General features: G+C 44.0%; 1 protein-coding gene across 2 annotated transcripts in view; it reads right to left on the bottom strand.

Annotated features, from left to right (window-relative positions):
- The window catches only part of CLCN2 (chloride voltage-gated channel 2), a 223,752-nt gene that overhangs the window by 137,875 nt on the left and 65,818 nt on the right, over positions 1 to 20,059 (bottom strand). For both annotated transcript variants that reach the window (XM_075340340.1, XM_075340341.1), the window contains exons 2-3: positions 12,065 to 12,221; positions 9,368 to 9,499 (exon numbers count right to left, since the gene is read on the bottom strand). In XM_075340340.1, the coding sequence (XP_075196455.1) occupies positions 9,368 to 9,499; positions 12,065 to 12,221 (289 nt within the window). The remainder of the gene's footprint in view (positions 1 to 9,367; positions 9,500 to 12,064; positions 12,222 to 20,059) is intronic.

Raw genomic sequence — 20,059 nt, 5'->3', positions numbered from 1 at the left:
GGACTTGGCGAGTGGATATTGGCAGGTAGCAATGGCTGAGAAAGATCGGGCAAAGACAGCATTTGTTATGCCAATGGGGCTCTATGAATTCAACCGGATGCCGTTCGGACTCAGTAATGCCCCGGGGACCTTTCAACGCCTTATGGAACACTGTTTAGGCGACCTGAATTTTGAATCGGTATTGATATATCTAGATGACATCGTGGTGTTCGGAACGTCATTTGAAGACCATCTTGAGAAGTTGCGCCAAGTGCTCCAACGTCTCAGTCGCCATGGCTTAAAGATAAAACCAAAGAAATGTCAACTGTTCAAGAGTCGCATAGAGTATCTAGGCCATGTGGTGACTCCCGACGGGGTGTTACTCTCAGTCAGTAAGATCTTAGCGGTACAGGGGTGGGCACCTCCTCAGACTCTACGGGAGGTGCGGGCTTTCTTGGGATTGGCAGGGTACTATCGACGATTTGTGCCCAGGTTTTCACAAGTAGTGGGTCCCCTGAATGAACTTTTAAGAGGGACGGCGCTGGGTCCTCGCAACCGCCCTATCCAATGGGGGCCTCAGCAGCAAAATGCATTTGACGAGGTGAAAGCAGCCCTAACGAGTGCCCCTTTGTTGGCATATGCCAGGTTTGATACCCCTATCCTGTTGTACACTGACGGTAGTCTCCACGGGTTGGGGGCGGTACTGGCCCAAATTCAGGATGGCCGGGAGCGGGTCATTGCCTATGGCAGCAGGTTTTTAAGGGACACTGAGCGCAATCCGGCTAATTATAGTTCGTTTCGCCTAGAGCTGTTAGCCCTGGTGTGGGCAATGACGGAGCGCTTTGCTGAGTATCTAACGGGAGCTGAGGTGTTGGTCATGACCGATAATAACCCTCTTGCTCACTTAGAGAATGCGAAACTGGGAGCGTTGGAGCAGCGATGGGTCGCTCGCCTTGCTAAGTTTAATTATCAGATTAAGTTTTGCTCGGGGCGAGAAAACGGTAATGCGGACGCATTGTCGAGGGTACCCCTTGGATTTAGGGGAGAAAGCATTGATGACCAGCTCGAGGACACAGAGACCCCTGACTTGGGGCAGGTACCTATCTTCCGCAGTGTGGTACATTCAAGTGGGGTGGCATCAGGGATGCCGTGTGTCCTGGGAAAAATGCCATCAGATTGGGCAAAAGATCAGAACGAGTGTCCAGACATCTCGCGAGTGCGCACCTGGGTACAAAATGGGATTTGGCCGAGTGCAGAGGACAAGGCCCAACTATCCGCAGAAGGAATTAAACTATTGCGACAGTGGGATAAGTTGTGTGTGGAACAGGATCTTTTGTATCGTAAGGTGTATCTGCCATCTGAGCTGCAACACCGGTACCAACTGGTAATCCCTGTAGGGATGGGTCCGATGGTTGCCCGCGAGGCACATGAGAAAGGAGCCCACTTTGGTAGTGAAAAGACACTCCAGTGGTTACAGCGAATCCTCTATTGCCCTGACTTGGGAGGGATGGTAGCGGAGGCATGTCGGCAATGTCGGGTCTGTGGGCTCAGTAAGAGTCCTGAGCAGCGGGCCCCTACTCAAACCATTAAAACGTCTGCCCCCTTGGAATTGCTCATGATTGATTATGTCCTGATAGGATACTCGACGTCTGGGTGCTCCTATTGCTTGGTAATGACAGACCACTTCACTAAATATGCTGTGGCAGTGCCGACAAGAGATCAGACAGCGGAGTCGGCGGATAAGGCTGTGTGTCGTCATTTTCTCCAAGTGTTTGGGTGTCCGCAAAGGATACACTCAGACCAGGGGGCATGTTTCCAGGGGACACTAATGGAAGAGCTGCGCCGGCTGTATGGCATAGCACATTCAAGAACGACACCTTACCATCCCCAAGGAAATGGGGCCTGTGAGCGTTTCAATCGTACCTTGATACAGATGATGAGAACATTAGAGGAAGGGCAGCAGGGCCACTGGCCTGAGTACCTCCCTGAACTAATGTGGGCCTACAACAATCGATTGCACAGCACTACGGGCTATTCGCCACACATGTTGATGTTTGGGAGACCGGGGAGGGATATTGAAGATTTGAACATGCCAGATCCCTCCTCTGATTCCCCTCGGACTGCATCTGAATGGGTTCGGGAACACCAGCGGCGACTGAGAGTGGTGCATCAGGTGGTGGGTAATAGACTCAATCAGGTGTCTCATAGGGACACGAGGCCTGTGCAGACGGAACCTTTCTCCCCAGGGGATAGTGTTGGTGAGGGTCAAACGACCGACAGGGAAACTGGCCGATCGATGGGAGGCGACCCCATACCTGATAAAGAGACGAGTGAACCCTGAGATTCCAGTTTAGGAGGTCGAGCCCGTGGGGGCAGGGGGGCTCACTCGTAATCTTCACCGTAACATGCTACAACGGTGCTGGTTTGAGGACGTGGCTCCCGTTTCTACGGAACCAGAGGCTGTGTCCCAAGGGTCAGGTACTCCTGATGTTTTTGAGTTTGATGATGAGCCCTCCTCTGCGCCTGTTTATCTGCCCCCTGTGAATGATCTGCACCTGTGTGTAAAGAGTGTTGAGCCGGTGGAATGTCCTTCCGAGGGTGAGGGCTTGAGTCAGCCACCTGACATGAATAATGGGTCACGGGGTGTCGCACTTCAAGAGGGGGCAGCGTCACGCCTTTCCTCTGATGACACTTCTGAAGGGACTCCTGCCCCTTCGGGGACAGAATCCGTTGGGAAGGACCTTCGGAGAACCACTCGACCTACGGCAGGAATACCCCCTCAGCGCTACGCACAGGATGATTTTGAGTGGGGAGGTATGTCGAGGACGCCAACCTCTAGTGGGGTGGCATGTAAGAGAGTGAACTATGACAATACAGGGCGAGCATTAGGACCCTGCAGAGTCTGCCTGTCTGTCTGAGCGATAAACAGGAAGTAGTTGTGGAGATCCAGGAAGTGCGAGGAGGGAGTTGGGTGTCCATGGCAACGGGTTTTGAAAACGTTGTAGGTGAAGTAATATGGGCCTTAAAAAAGTTGGTTGTAAGCCCCGGTTGGTGACCAAGAGACTTGTTGGTGAACAGAGCCAGTGACAGCATCTGAGGAGAGTGAAGGGAAACAGAAATTGCGAAGACAATACCACATCACTGTGTGATAAGCGATCCAGTTGTGCAGACCTGGGTCCAACTGAAAGAGCATTTGAGGAGAAGCTGAGGAGATGTTTCCCTCCCTGACAGAGCAAGTGATTGATGTCCAGTAAGGCCGTGAGTGACTGCGATAAGAGAGACGGTGTCCGGTGTCATCCCCATTGGAAGGATTCTGACAAGCCCTGGAAAGGAGTGATCCCCAGACTGCACCCTAAGGCTACAGAATTAAAGTGCTTGACAGGTGACTCTGGCATTGGCTGATAGCTGCCAAACTTTGGTTTTTTTTTGCAATAAGTACTTATTTTTGGCACCAAAGTTTTATTTTTATTTTTCTGGACTTGCTGCAGCCCACGCGGAAACATACCGGTGTAAAGTTACATTGGAGTTTAATGGTACCATAGGTTGTGAGATACCCGGGTATCCCTGTGATAAGTGTATAGTCATCATTAATTTAGTGTATTGTATTATTATCTGTGATAAGTTATACTCAGTGCGCCATCTCAGAGGTTCCATCAGACCACCCTCACCTAATTTACATCGTCTTTCCAGTTTGATAAGTTTAACGTGTAGGTAAATTTGTTCCGGGTCCCAAATGTGATTTACATATACTGGGATCTCTGAGATCGGTGCATTGATTTTCGGCTAGCGCTTAGTGTGTGAAAATTATTAATGGTAATGTTTTTAAGGGGATTTTGAGCGTATTATATTCTACATTTCACCGTAATTTGACCCCCATTTCAGTAAAATACTGTTGTTCATTTCTGCCTCAGTCTCGGTCTGTGACTCACTGGATCTTAATAGGACCTCTGGTCATTACACTCCGGACTGGACTCAGGCGTTACATGGTGAGCTGGATTCTTTTGCTGCTATGTTACTGGTGTGAGACATGTAATGACTGAAAGTCTGGTCTCCTGATATAAATTTAAAACTGGTAATGACCCTTTTCCTTTAAAATAAGCTCAGGAGGAAGATTATTACTAGGGAGGTCTGTGTCTGGCCCATAGACCTTAACAGCTCAGTTACATATTAAGAAAGAGCATCATATCACAGATATCATGGTATCACTTTATTTATCTTTCTATGACCTACTTGACCATACTTTATATACGGTTTAGGAGGATTGGTCTTACTGACAGGTTCCTTTTAAGAAGAAATTTTACCCCTTATACCTGCCATGAACACATTATATTCTATTATATTATTCACATGTCCAAATATAAAAATGACAAAACAAGACGTCAAGCGGGCACAACTAATATAGGAAAAGTGCAACTGAGCATAAAAGACTACTTTAAATACAAAAGTATGGGAAACACATGACATGGACTGTGCACATTCAAAAGATCAAATTGAGTCCTATATTAAGTGTTAAGCCCGCTATACACGCTTCAATATATCTCACAATCCGTCGTTGGGGTCAAGTTGTAAGTGACGCACATCCGGCATCGTTTGTGAGGTATCTGCGTGTGACACCTAAGTGCGATCAGGATTGAACGCAAAACCGTTGATCGCAAACACTCACCTCAGTTGCTGCGTGGAGGTGAGAGGAGCAGCGGTGAGTAGCGCGATCAGCTGAGCTGTCACTGAGGTTACCCGCGGCCACCGCTGGATCCAGTGACAGCGGGTAACCTCAGTGACAGCTCAGCCGATCGCGCGGCTGTCTTCAGTTGCTGGAGCAGCGCTGGAAGCGACGCTGGAGCATCCTGGATTACGCCGGACATTGAGGGCTTTTTGGGGCTGATTAAAGTGGTTAACCAGGGTATATGTGTTTTTTATTTCTAATAAAGGATTTTTTCGGGCGTGTGTGTTTATTTACTGTAATTTACAGATTAATCATGGAAGGTATCTCGGGGATACGCCTGACATGATTAATTTAGGACTTATTGGCAGCTATGGGCTGCCAATAACTCCTTATTACCCCGATTTGCCAACGCACCAGGGCAAATCGGGAAGAGCCGGGTACTGTCCCAGAACTGTCGCATATAATGTATGTGGCAATTCTGGGCGGCTGTTGGCTGATATTGTTAGGCTGGGGGGCTCCCCATAACGTGGAGCTCCCCATCCTGAGAATACCAGCCTTCAGCCGTATGGCTTTATCTGGCTGGTTTTAAAATTGGGGGGAACGAGCTCCGTTTTTTTTAATTATTTAATTATTTATTTCACTACACAGTATAGACACGCCCACCGGCTGCTGTGATTGGGTGCAGTGTGACACCTGTCACTCAGCGTGGGGGTGTGTCTCACTGTAACCAATCATAGGCGCAGGTGGGCGGGGAAAGCAGGGAATATGAGATTGTTTAATGGGCGGCCGGCTTTTTCAAAACAGTAAAAGCCGCCGGAGCAGTGTGAATGCCGTCAGGAGTTTAGCGGTCACCGGTGAGTCCTTCACAGGTGACCGCTAATCAGGGCGCGACACAGACAGAGCCGCAGCATGACAATGAAGTCGGGTGAAGTTCACCCGAGTTCATTCTGACAGTGCGGCTCTGTCTGCTGTCATCTCCCATTCAGCTCTGCTACATGGCTGTCTGTGTCTGCTGTCAGCGGCCATGTAGCAGAGCTGAATGGCAGATGACATAGTAAAAACGCATCCCTACACATTACACACGCTTGTCAAGTCAATAAATAAAAAAAAAAAAAAAAAAAGGGTGCCCAATGCATACGTCATAGAGCACATGATCTAAAGGATCGCACACAAAATTGATCAATTTAACATAGACTACTAACGCTCGTGTGACAGCAAATGAACGACCTGCGTGCAATCTCATAAGATCCCGTATGCAACCTGGGCGTGTCACATCGCAAATGCGATTGTACAACTAATTGCAACGTGTAAAGCAGGCTTTAGACCTTGGTTCTACCTGTGTTTTGCACGAACGAGTGCAATCCGATAAAACATCGGATTACACTCGCATTAGTGCAAAACTATGAAGCAGGGTCTATCTGCTATTGATTTTTCATGCCAAATCAGCATTGATCAAAGAATTGCCACATGCTGCGTTTGGCAGAGAGTCTTGGATCCCACGCACCCATATAAGTCTATGGGTGCGTGTGAAACATCGCACTGCACTCGGATGTCATCCAAGTGCAGTCCGATGTACGGCGAGATAGGCAGCAGAGAAGAGGGAAAAAGTGCTCCCTCCATCTTCTACGTAGCTGTGATCCGATCGCAAGATCGGATCACTGTCGCATAACTCTCGGCTCATGTTGCAGAGCAGCAGCAAAGGATCATTAGCACATCGCTCTTGCATCACAAGCTATGCGCAAGTGGAACTGAGGTCTTACCAAAACCCACTGGCAAAAGCCAATGCAATTTTATGCAGAAATATCAATAAAGAACTACAAACGATAAAAAAAGTTCCTAACAATTAGCAGAAAACAATCACAAAATCATATCTGGAACATCACGTAGAAGCTTGCTACCATATGAACAAATCCATCCACAAAAATAGTATAATGTCAACACCTAATTAAACCGTAAAGTATAGAAAGTAAAATACTGCAATAACCGTCTCTTTATAGAAAGTAAATCTATCTTAAAAGTGTAATATGAGATTTGACATCCGAAAATGAAAATATTAAAGGGTTTCACATAAAGAATCTTCAAAGTATAGTGATAACTTAGTCCATAACGTCTGGAAGTCGATAAAGGCACATGACTATAGCTACGATTATGGGTTCATCAGGGGAGTGCGATGCTTGATTTGTCTTTGAATTATAAATGGACACGTGCTACTTTGGTCCTCATTGCAGATTAGTGTTGAGCGAGTCGTTGACTATTCATACTTGCTATGCTGTTAGTGAGTACTGTCCGCTATTCGCATATTCGTTATGAGTAGCGGGCGCAATGTAAGTCAATGGGAAATACTCGCTAAGTAGCGAGTAACCCGAAAGCCGTACTATTCATGCGAGTAGCAAATAGTATGGCTTTCGGGTTACTCGCTACTTAGCAAGTATTTCCTATTGACTTACATTGTGCCCGCAACTTGTAACAAATATGCGAGTTTCGGACAGTACTCGCTAACAACATAGCGAGTACGAATAGTTAACTACTTGCTTAACACTATTGCAGATAACTTGCCCATGAATGGGTCCACCAAAAATACTGGACAGCACATAGGTTTCTTTTTGATGGACTAATTGCTAGGAGTTGCTTGCGAAACCTCTTTTTGGACCTACTTATTTTTTAACATATATGACAAAAACATGGTAAAAACTGACACACGGAACACAAAAGAATAAAAAACGGACCATCACGCATATGAAACAAAAAATGTCCAATTGATTGCAGGCGCAAAATGTGAAAAAGACGTTAGGCTGGATTTCATCAGTACCGTGCACTGCTCCTGTGTCTATAGACAGAATAAAAGACACTGAATACGTTTCTGGCTCTAGAACCTGTCTGGTGCAGCAACTGATTTGCCAGATATTTGGGAATAATCCGATAGTAATCGGTAGGATCTGCTATGGCTTCAGTTTCTCTCTGACATTTCACTCTAGCTTGCCAAAGGAAAAAAAAAAATCACAGATTGCTATACACTATGTGCAGAATTATTAGGCAAATGACTATTTTGATCACATGATAATTTTTATACATATTGTCCTACTCCAAGCTGTATAGGCTTGAGAGCCAACTACCAATTAAGTAAATCAGGTGATGTGCATCTCTGTAATGAGGAGGGGTGTGGTGTAATGACATCAGCACCCTATATAAGGTGCACTTAATTATTAGGCAACTTCCTTTCCTTTGGTAAAATGGGTCAGAAGAGAGATTTGACAGGCTCTGAAAAGTCCAAAATTGTGAGATGTCTTGCAGAGGGATGCAGCAGTCTTGAAATTGCCAAACTTTTGAAGCGTGATCACCGAACAGTCAAGCGTTTCATGGCAAATAGCCAACAGGGTCGCAAGAAGCATGTTGGGCAAAACAGGAGCAAAAAAACTGCCCATAAATTGAGGAAAATCAAGCGTGGAGCTGCCAAGATGCTATTTGCCACCAGTTTGGCCATATTGCAGAGCTGCAACATTGTGAGAGTATCAAAAAGCACAAGGTGTGCAATACTCAGGGACATGGCCAAGGTAAGGAAGGCTGAAAAACGACCACCTATGAACAAGAAACATAAGAGAAAAAGTCAAGACTGGGCCAAGAAATATCTTAAGACTGATTTTTCAAAAGTGTTATGGACTGATGAAATGAGAGTGACTCTTGATGGGCCAGATGGATCCACTCCGACTCAGATGCCAGCAAGGTGGAGGTGGGGTACTGGTATGGACTGGTATCATCAAAGATGAACTTGTGGGACCTTTTTGGGTTGAGGATGGAGTGAAGCTCAACTCCCAGACAGACTGCCAGTTTCTGGAAGACAACTTCTGCAAGCAGTGGTACAGGAAGAAGTCATTATCATTCAAGAAAAACATGATTTTCATGCAGGACAATGCTCCATCACATGCATCAAACTACTCCACAGTGTGGCTGGCCAGTAAAGGTTTAAAACATAGAAAAAGAATGACATGGCCCCCTTGTTCACCTGATCTGAACCCCATAGAGAACCTGTAGTCCCTCATAAAATGTGAGATCTACAGGGAGGGAAAACAGTACACCTCTCGGAACAGTGTCTGGGAGGCTGGGGTGGCTGCTGCACGCAATGCTGATCGTAAACAGATCAAGCAACTGACAGAATCTATGGATGGTAGGCTGTTGAGTGTCATCATAAAGAAAGGTGGCTATATTGGTCACTAATGTTTTGGGGGTTTTGTTTTTGCATGTCAGAAATGTTTATTCTAAATTTTGTGCAGTTATATTGGTTTACCTGGTGAAAATAAACAAGTGAGATGGAAATATATTTGGTTTTTATTAAGTTGCCTTATAATTCTGCACAGTAATAGTTACATGCACAAACCGATAACCTCCTAAGATAGCCAAATCTAAGAAACCCCACTCCAACTTCAAAAAATATTAAGCTTTGATATTTATGAGTCTTTTGGTTTGATTGAGAACATAATTGTTGATCAATAATAAAAAATCCTCTAAAATACAACTTGCCTAATAATTCTATACACAGTGTATACATATAAAAAATAAATGAAAAGATTATTCATCCTTTAAGATGTGAAATCTAAAAGTAGATTGATGAGAAAAGTGAATTTCTAAAATTGTTTGTTTTTAAATGATGATTTCACTTTATAAAAATTGAAAGTAACCAGTGGTAAATAAAAAGGAATATGATATCAGCATACTGCATTTCTTTCTCACCTTGTAAACACACTGCAATTGTGAAATCCATGACCCAGCTCACCAGAGCCATCAAAAGACCCAGCAAAATAAGAAAAATCCAGTCTTCTCCAATACGAGACAGTATAATCCGCTGAGAGTGTACGCAGCAGACTAAAAGAAGGCAAAGACTAAAGAATTAAATTATATTACTGAAGACACATGGCTGATGTGAACGTGGGTGCACAAGATACGCTACATACAGCAGAACAGCCTCACAGGGAGAGACACAAGTAGAAATAAGCCACATACACTGACATTCACTTATATAAAATCATAAACCAATGGATTAGAAGACATGGTATGACTGGTGTGAGATAATGCGGCTGCAGTACAGGACTATACAGCGCTCACAGAAAGAATAGGGTATTCTTTCTCAAAGCAAGAGGAGGAATTTATCAAGCCATTTTTACCATAAAATTGTAATAGAAAAGACACCAATTTTTGTGCAATGCATAATTGCGCAAAGATTTTGCAATATTTTGTGTTTTTGAAAATGGTGTGGTCTGATGCAGCTTTACCATGAAATATGCCACAAAAGTCGAGTAACGTATAGTAGATGTTACTGATCAAAGTGTTGTTCTACATGTTGATCCAGTTAATAATGAAAAAAACGGGATCAGGAGAAAAAAAACTTGCTGTTTAGGACAGACTGCATCGTGCATGATGGATGTAGCTACGGCTTTTACCTATATCTGCTCCCATCCCTTGGTTGAACTTAATGGACCAGACTGTGTAAGGCCCCCATCACATGTCCATGATTAAAACGTTTGTGTTTTACACAGCCGTGTTGAGGGTGCCTATTGCCCTCCATGTGCCATGATTTTGGCACATGTGTGTTCTCCGTGTGCTATCCGTGATAGCACACGCAGATCAGGAACTTTTTACTCCCCTGTCCCTGATGCTGCTGTCACTGGCACTGATGTCTCTGACACTGCTGCTTCCGGGTCTGCGGTGCAGTGAATATGCATGAGCATAATGAGCGGACCCTGAATCAAGTGACAGCAGCGCCAAAGACCTGTGTTTTCTCTGGTACATGTCACACTGATGTCACATGGATTACATCAATGTACGGTCCGTGTGACATCATCAGTGCTGTCGGAGAAAAACGGACTTGTCTCCGTATGGAACAAGCATCCGTAAAAAAACACGGATGTGTGCATAGACCCTTTGATTTTAATGGGTCTGCGTATGTTCGTGTCTCTGGTATGTATGAAAACGGACATCATACGTACCGGAGTTACTGACGTGTGAAGGGGGGCTAACTATGCACCTCAGTTCTTGACTGGAGAGCATTTTTTAACTCTTGGGCATAGACAGCAAAAGATATGCCAAATCAATTAAGAAACACATCTTTATTCATTTATTTGGCACATATTACTCCAGTGGACTCTGAAATCACCAGAAAACTGGCTTTTAAATGTTGCAATTTTTTGAACAATGTTGTGACGCTCGACATTTTTACACATCGACTTGCAATTGGAACTATTAAAAGAATTTTCAATTCTGAGGCTGGAGGTCACTGAACATATCTAGGGTACAGAGGTAGAGGTGTAGCATATTAATTGGCGTTTTCCTTTAAAGGAAATCTGTCAGCAGGATTTGCTACCTCCTCTGAGAGCAGCATAATGTAGGCAAAGAGATCTGTTTTAACCCCTACAGCATGCTGTCTTCAGATTATATATCAAAAGCCTGCTGACAGACTCCCTTGAGAAAGGTTAAACAGACTTATAACAGGGGAAAATATGCTTAATTATTAGGGATGATCGAATTCTTCAATTATTTGGCTTCGCAAATATTTTCCGAATACCTCGCCACTATTCGCAAATATTCGATGTGCAATGTAAGTCTATAGGAAACCCGAATAACAACTATTCGGTACTATTCGGCCTTCCCATAGACTTACATTGCGCATCGAATAGTCGAATAGTGGCGAGGTATTCGGAAAATATTCGCGAAGCCGAATATTTGAGGTATTCGATCATCCCTAGTAATTATTGTTCTTATGTTATTCACGCTGCTCCCACAGTATTTCAGGAGGTTTTAAAATCCAGCATAGAGTTCATAAGATATTGCCATTTTTATGTGATGCTATATGTTATGGCCTTTACCAATAGAGTGTTTCCCATAGGGTAAAAATACAGAACAGCCCAAAGAAATGACCCCAGAGAATCCAAGACCCCTTGATAAAGATTATCAACATTCGCACTTAATACAAGGTCCATATCTCTAGAACCATATAGTGGATTTAAAAAAAAAACAAAACAAAACAAAAACATACTCAGAGGAACAGCAAGTATAAAATAAAATAAAAATGGACTGATTTGCACCTAGCGGCATGTTCTCTTATATTTACTCTCTGGAGATCCAGTTCAGACATGTATGCCGTTCCTTTATGTGTTGTGCTTCTATTGTTCTGTTCTTAGTATTCAGTTTTCAATGTCTCGGGCTCTCTTAGCTATTCATTGTCAGGAATATCTGGGAACCTCGTGAGTCATAACAAGCAGTTTGTGGAACATTTACACAGTTCATGTATCAGGAATAATACAGGGAGTATACAGTATACACAAGTAACAGTCTAGATGCTGGCGGAGAAAGAGGTGATGAGTGAAAGAAAATCCTAAAAAGAAATATGGACTACCTATGACCAAGGCACATCCACTTTACATGCACACTTACTTCTACACTTGGCACAGCGACTCTCATCATACTCTCGTAGCTCTGCCACCCGGGGGGGTTCTTCTCTACCTAGTTTGTGATGTTCTCTTTCTTTACGAATTCGAGCAGCTTCTTCTTTGGCATAAACTCCTAGGTCCTGGGTGTAGCGTCCATACATCTAAAAGAAGGACAGAATGATCAGCAATGCATTGAAGAGCAGTGTGTTATACAATAATAATAATAAAAAAAAATCTTTATTTCTATAGCACCAACATATTTTGCAGCGCTTTACAATTCAGGGGGTTCATATATGAACAAGTACCAGTTATAGAAAATACAATGATTAGAGCAAAAAACACAACCCTGCTCGTGAGACCTTCAAATCGACAATGATTTTTTTTGGGGGGTGGGGGTGGGACAAAGTACAGCGGCTTATTTACAATGACAATCCAGCCATCTCAAAGAAATGGGGGACAGATAAAGGCTTAAAGGCTTCCTGAACCAGTCAGCCAAAACTTTGCGATGCTTTTGGGTGCGGTGGAGTTTAACAGGGAGTTCTGTTCTGAAAAGTGATGGAGGGACTATGTGAATTGAATTTGATTAGGGAGGGTGATAGGCCACCCTAACAAGATGTGTCTTTAGGGAGCATCTGGAGCTGAGTAAGTTGTGATTCGTCCTAGTTTCTTGGGGTAGAGCATTCCAGAGGATTGGTGCAGCATGGGAGAAGTCTTGGATCCGGGAGTGGGAGGTTCAGATTAGTGTAGAGGTTAGTAGGATGTTGTTTGCAGAGCGTAGAGAATGGGTAGGGTGATAGACATAGATGAGGGTGGAGATGCACTGTGGAGAGCTTTGTGGGTGAGAACAAGCAGTTTGAATTGGATCCTGAGATATATGGGCAGCCAGTGCAATGACTGGCACAGAGAGGAGGCATCCGAGTAGCGGTTAGCCAGATAGGTGACCCTGGCTGCTGCATTAAGGATAGAGTCTGTAGAGGAGAGAGACTAGTTAGGGGGAGACCAATTAATAGAGAATTGCAGTAGTCAAGTCGGGAGTAGATCAGGGCCACATACAATTAATTGGGACAGTAGGCTTACCGGGACTGTAGAAAGATGTGTCTCGGCTCATCCTTTTCATGATTGGTATTTTTACACAGATAACATAAGTGGTAGGCAGCCAGAACGTTTCACCTTGTATGTAACTTTTTCTGGTGATCTGCTACATCAGACAGTGGAGTCTTCTGTGCTTTAGCTAAGTTCTCATTTCCTTCAATTTTTTTTTACAATAATTAGCATTTTGAGAATAAAGGTAATATTTTCAGTAATACACTTTTGTTATCATGACTGCTGCATTTGTTCTCTTAGTTATAGGGGAATATTCCACCTCCCGCTAACACATACTACAATTAGCTGCAGACCCCCGACTTCTCCTGTTTCTTTGCCTCATTCACAATCCTGTATGTGAAGGAACGATCCTTTATTTCTACACACACAAGTCTCACAATTTACTGGGGGTTTTCTTCTGGGGAACACAAAGGAAACATCAATGCTTGTTCTTTCTGCAATAACATACAACCAATTTGTAACTTTCTTTTACCATGAGTGTAAAAATATGTAAAAATATTCAACAGTTGTTTTTTTTTTTTTGCTGTTTATGAGCAGTCTACAGAATAAAACAAGGCCTTCCATTCTTTATTATGTCCCAATGATAGAAAAAGTGAAATAAGTGTCAGCTGACAAACAGTTCCCCCCAGTGGTGGCTTATGGGAAATTCCGAAAACTTTATATACTTCCTATCAGCTTTTAGTGAAGAATTTAGATGACAAATGGCACAAATAAAGACAATTTCTTAGAATATTATCTTATAACTCATACTTTGTGAAGGGTTACTAGACAAATGCCTTTAATTATATTACTTTATGTAAATACAGCTTCTTATATTTGTGTTATGCTCACTTACAGTCATCTTCCAGAGCACATTACAGATAGTAAAATTACACACGTATCAAGATGTCTGCTGGCTGTCAGTGAATGGAAACTACATTGTTTATGCCCAGTGACTGAAAACAGGTTTACAGCCTTATGAATGATGTCTATTGTAAGCTATGTGAGCAGGACAGGTTGTGAAATAAGCTCAGGTAGATAGTATTGGAATAAACAGCGTATTCAGGGTTTACAGCACTCTTATTATAAGGACTGCACTAAAGGCTGCTTTACGCTAGCGATGTCACTGCCGATCGCACCCGCCCCCGTCGTTTGTGCGTGACGGGCAAATTGCTGCCTGTGGCGCACAATATCGTTAGTCCCCGTCACACATACCTGCCGAGCGACGTCGCTGTGGCCGGCAAACTGCCTCTTTTCTAAGGGGGCGGTTCGTGCGGTGTCACAGTGACGTCACACGGCAGGCGGCCAATAGAAGTGGAGGGACGGAGAGCAGCCGAAGGAAAGACACGCCCACCTCGTTGCCGCAGGACGCAGGTATGGCGTTGTTCGTCATTCCTGGGGTGTCACACGTAGCGATGTGTGCTGCCTCAGGAACGACGAACAACCTGCGTCCACAACGACCAACGATATTATGAAAATGAACGTGTCAACGATCAACGATCCACAATCGCTCATAGGTGTCACACGCAACGACGTCGCTAACGAGGCCGGATGTGCGTCACGAATTCCGTGACCCCAACGACATCTCGTTAGCAATGTCGTTGTGTGTAAATGGGCCTTAAGTCGTGGCCTGATGTATAGCAGGCATGGCAATCAACTGTCCAATCTGAAACCCTGGGACATCGGCATGACCTGACATGTGTTTATGCCAGGGACTGTATCTGAGAGCAGGTAATAAATACATTCACAGTGGTGGGAATGCCCCCTGCTTATTATTAACATTCAGGGTCATTAGAAGTCCATTAATAGTTATAAACATTAACAACGTGGTGATAACACAATCTGTTTATAGCTGGAGCTTATCTCTCACTATAGTTATCACCTCAATGTGTCAGTAAAGTAAGATTTCCTGATGTAATCAGATATGGATCTTTCAGATCCTGGAAAGTTACAGCCAGCTGACATAATTGGTAATAGCCATTGAACGTTCCTATAAACATAACCACCCCCAGGGCTTGTCTAGAACACAGGTAGGGAAACTCCATTTTGATAAAATGTAAAAGTCACCATACATATTAGACTAATGTCTGCTAAATATTGACGGATTTGTCAGACGGTCTAATGTGTATGGAAACGCCATCCTACTCGGCTGGTCGGGCGAGATGTCTGATTTAGTTTTCCCGGACATAGGCTGACAGCCGATGTGTTAGGCCGGGGCCACACGGGGATTACTGCGATCCTCGCATGACACTGTATGCGTCTTCGTAGCTCTTGCGTAGTTTCTCCTACATATAATTTATTGCAGGGACAAATAATAGATTACTCATGAGGTTTTACAATTGGCAAAAGTGAAAACCATTTCCGGTGACCACCTCTTGAAGCTCATCAAGAGAATGCCAAGAGTGTGCAAAGTAGTAATGACAGCAAAAGGTGGCTACTTTGAAAAACCTAGAATATAAGACATATTTTCAGTTGTTTCACACTTTTTTGTTAAGTATTTCATTCCACATGTGTTAATTCATAGTTTTGATGTCTATAATGTGAATCTACCATTTTCAGAGTCATGAAGAAAACTCTTTGAATGAGAAGGTGTGTCCAAACTTTTGGTCTGTACTGTATATAGTGCAAGAAGGCTTGTGTTTGTCCAGGCAGCAGAGAAGGTGGACGACACTAACAATTGTACAAAGCAAATACCTACATTTTCTGTTTGCTTTCAGTAAAATAAGCATCCTGGAAAACATGACAGCGGTAAGGCCAGCCAGTCTGAGAGCTTACACACCTAATCTGAGGGATAGTCTTCTAACCAGAATTTTAATATGTGATTGGTACGTATCCGGAAGGGTAATAGATGCAGGGTGGATGTGTAACATGAAAAAACTGCTCCCGAACAGCGCCCCTCATCAAGCCTATATCCAAAAAAGGGTTTATTTAGAAGAAACAGACAGTATGCTTTATACTGATTATAATATAACTTATGTCCCAAATGCTCAGGATTCTGGAAGATCAATATTGCTCAGAAATAAATATTTTTGTTGAGAAACGAAAAGTGTCAGTATGCTATTGGGTGTATGGTCGCTGATAGGTTGTGTGATAACAGGACAGTTTATAGATACTTTAGTATTTGAGATTTCTTTTACACATAGCTATGGAGAATTTTACTCCTGTGCAGCCCCCTTATAGGAAATCTATCACCAGGTTTTTGCTCTCCCATCTGAGAGCAGCATAATGTAGAGACAGAGACCCTGATTCTAGCTATGTGTCACTTACTGGGTTGCTTGATGTAATTTCAATAAAAAACACTTTCATCAGCAGGAGATTATCACTAGAGGTCTAGTAAACCTGCTGTCATGTAGTCCTCCATATTCATGAGCTCTGTATAACTCTGTCCCTCCACTGATAGACAACTATCTGTGTACACTGTGCATGGCAGGCAGCTGCCAATTAGTGCTGTGGATGGAGTTACACAAAGCTTAGCATTTTGAAAATTGGTAGTTTTGCAGCAGATAAAACAGCAGCAAGCAGCCCAGTAAGTGGCACATAGTTGGAATCAGGGTCTCTGCCTCTACATCATGCTGCTCTCAGATGGGGTAGCAAAAACCAAGTGACTGATTTCCTTTTAACCAGGACAAAGTATTCAGGATGTACAGATGAGTCTGACACATTGAGTAAATCACATTGTCCTGGGATGTTACTTGTTATTCTTGAGTAGGGATAACTGAGCCCGAACTGTAAAGTTCTAAAGTTCAGGGTTTGAACCGGACACTTGGGCTTGAACTCGAATATGGACTTTTAAAAAAGTCTGTGTCCCACTTCAAGTACAGTTCAAATGCTAAAATTTTTTCTTGAAATCAACATGCTTTTGGCATTGGGAAGATGCCTGTATGCTGCTGTGAACAATAAATAAAAAAAATGACATGGTGTCCCCTCTATTTTTGATAACCAGCACAGGTAAAGAAGACAGCTGGCGGCTAGTATTATCAGGGGGAAGTCCATGGTTATTTGACCCATTCCAGCCTAAAAATAGCAGCCCGCAGCTGCCCAGAAGTGGCACAACTATTAGATTAAAAAGAAATCTTTGAAGTACCAATGTAATCCAATGGTGTAAAGTCCCATAATGCCCATCGAATCCTGTGGAGCATTGTTCTGAGAACAAGGCTCAATAAGTCACTCCCAGGCAGCAGTAGGCACCGAATTTTGGGTCTACCTCTGACTGGGAGTAAGTATGGAGTATGGAGCCTCATTCTGAGCGGCAGGTACCTTGGCTTTACCTTGGCTGGTTATCAAAAATAATTAAAAAAACCCAAGTTGAAGTCCCCTCTATTTTCGATAACCTGCCATGGTAAAGCAGACAGCTAAGGGCTACAGCCTGCAACTGTCTGCTTTATTTTATCAAAAGTAAGGAGGACCCGACGTAATTTTATTTTATTTTTTCCTATCTACATTTGTATGCAGGGCAATTGTCCTGCTCTTACCCCAATTTTGCTTCCTTTTGCAGCCCCCTAGCCCTTACTATGACTATGTTCTGGTTTCTATTGGCTTATATGGGATATGGGGTCAAGTTCAGGTCTAGCCCGGGTCCTGAATTGAATCTTTAACTAAAGTCTGACCCTGGTGAACCAGAACTTCCACGGGTCTGCTCAACCCTAGTCTTGACATGTTGTGGAGAGTTGTAATGACAGATTAGCCCTCCTATTGGCCTCTGAACAGGAGACACAATATAAGTACATTATATAAATGTGGAGCCTCGGTTACAAAGGAATGCAGTTCACTGCGGGATTATTATTATTAGCTCTGTTTTGCTTCTCAATCCCTTAGTCCTTCTCCTCACCTGACTGCGGTTGCCATCCGCACACAACCCATTATGAAAATACTCAGATGCAAATGATCACATGAAAATACTACTGCAGGTCTTAATGTTTCCTTGAGTTTTGAAAATGTACTTAAGAGATTTACAACTCCGATAGTTTCTGCCACTAAAATCATCTGAATGCAGTGAAAACTGCACCAAAGCCAATCTGGATAATTAGGCAAATGGATGTGGTTGTCCCAAACATATGTTGAAGTTGGTGAACACGAGCAGCCAATCTAATAACACAAGGCAATCAGCCAAAGCTATAAAAGTAGAAAAACTCAGATATTCTCAGCTGAAATAATAAAGTTACAGAGTGCTAGTAATTCTCCGCACAAGAACAGTCTGTACACCACTTGTGGATTATGTATTTCACATGGCTGATCCCCTGCACACTGTACAGGGCATGGTGCCCTCATACACGACCTGTGAGATCACCGCCAGTCGTCTGAATACGCACTGTGCACATATCTGTGCTTCTACATTGTTCTCCAGTGACAATCACAGGCAGGTACTCTTCGTCTCCCGCAGAGAGGCCACTGGCGGAAAATGAACTCTGGCTACAAAGTTTCAATAGAAGAATCAATAGTCGACTACGGTACTTTATATTTGGATACTGTTTGCTCATCCAGTGAAGCTTAAAGTGGCTGTACAATCTTTAGATTCTGAAGACCCATCCACATGATAGGTCATCAGTATAAGATTGGTAGAGGTCCAACACCCAGCACCACACTTAGGCTACTTTCACACATCCGGTTTTTGCTCTGCGGCACAATGCGGCGCTCTGCAGAAAAACCGCAACCGTTTTTTTTGCCGCCGGTTGCAGTTTTTTTTTTTGTATAGACTTACATTAGTGCCGTATTGTGTCGCATGGGCTTGCGTTCGGTCCGGGTTTTGCCGCATGCGGCAGATTTAGCCGATGCCGTGGCTGGATGGAACGTTGCCTGCAACGTTTTTTGCTCCGGCAAAAAAAACCGCATCGCGCCGCATCCGGCCGCTGCGGCGCATTTTTCAATGCATGCCTATGGACGCTGGATGTGGCGCGATGCGGAAAAAACGCATCCGACCGCCGCATGCGGTTTCTTCCACTGCGCATGCTCAGCAGCGTGCCGCAACCGGAAAAAACGGACGGGCCGCATGTAAAAACTTATGCAAAGGATGCGGTGTTTTCGCCGCATCCGTTGCATAGGTTTCACAGCCAGATTGAGCCGCACTGCTCAAACCGGATGTGTGAAAGTAGCCTTAGGCTTTTTTCACACTACGTCTTTTTAACATCCGTTGAAAACGTTTTTTTAGCGGAAGTACGGATCCAGTGCAAATGCGTTTTCATTTCAATGCATTTGCAATGGACTCGCGTCCACCTGCGTTTGCGTGCGTTATAGTGCGGATCCGGTGACTTGCAGTTTTTTAACATGTTTCAAAAACGCTACTTGTAGCGTTTTTGAGCTGCGTCAAAATACTGCAAGTCACCGGATCCGCACTATAACGCACGCGAACGCAGGTGAACGCTGGCGTGCTGATAGACAGGATCCTGCTTTTGTACTGAGCATGCCCAGAAAGTACTGAGCATGCCCAGAACCAGTCTCGCGTGATCTGTCTCTCTCTCCTCCTCCCTCCCTCACCCTCTCTCTCTCTATCTGTCTTTCCCCCTTCCTCCCTCCCTCCCTCTCCCCCACCTGAGAGCTGCGGACACTCGTAACCAAGGTAAATATCGCGTAACCACTTATCTTAGTTACCCGATGTTTACGTTGGTTACGCGTGCAGGCAGCCCTGCTCCTAGCAGCTGCAGACACTCGTAACCAAGATAAATATCGGGTATCCAAGGCCGATGTTTACCTTGGTTACCAGCGTCTGCAGCTGTCAGAAGCCTCCTCCCAGTCTAGTTCCCCTCACTCCCGATCACATGACTCCAATGCCCGCCCCTAAACATCCAGTGCAGGATCCTGCAAAATAACATATGCGTTTGCATACGTTATTTGCTGTAAAAGCAGGATCCGTACTTCCGCTAAAAAAACGTTTTCAGCGGATGTTAAAAAGACGTAGTGTGAAACTAGCCTTAGCAGTTGT

The sequence above is a fragment of the Anomaloglossus baeobatrachus genome, chromosome 3 (assembly GCF_048569485.1).
Source record: "Anomaloglossus baeobatrachus isolate aAnoBae1 chromosome 3, aAnoBae1.hap1, whole genome shotgun sequence".
Lineage (NCBI taxonomy): Eukaryota > Metazoa > Chordata > Amphibia > Anura > Aromobatidae > Anomaloglossus > Anomaloglossus baeobatrachus.
The sequence above is the reverse complement of the archived record's forward strand: the minus strand, read 5'-3'. Positions and strand labels throughout refer to the sequence as shown.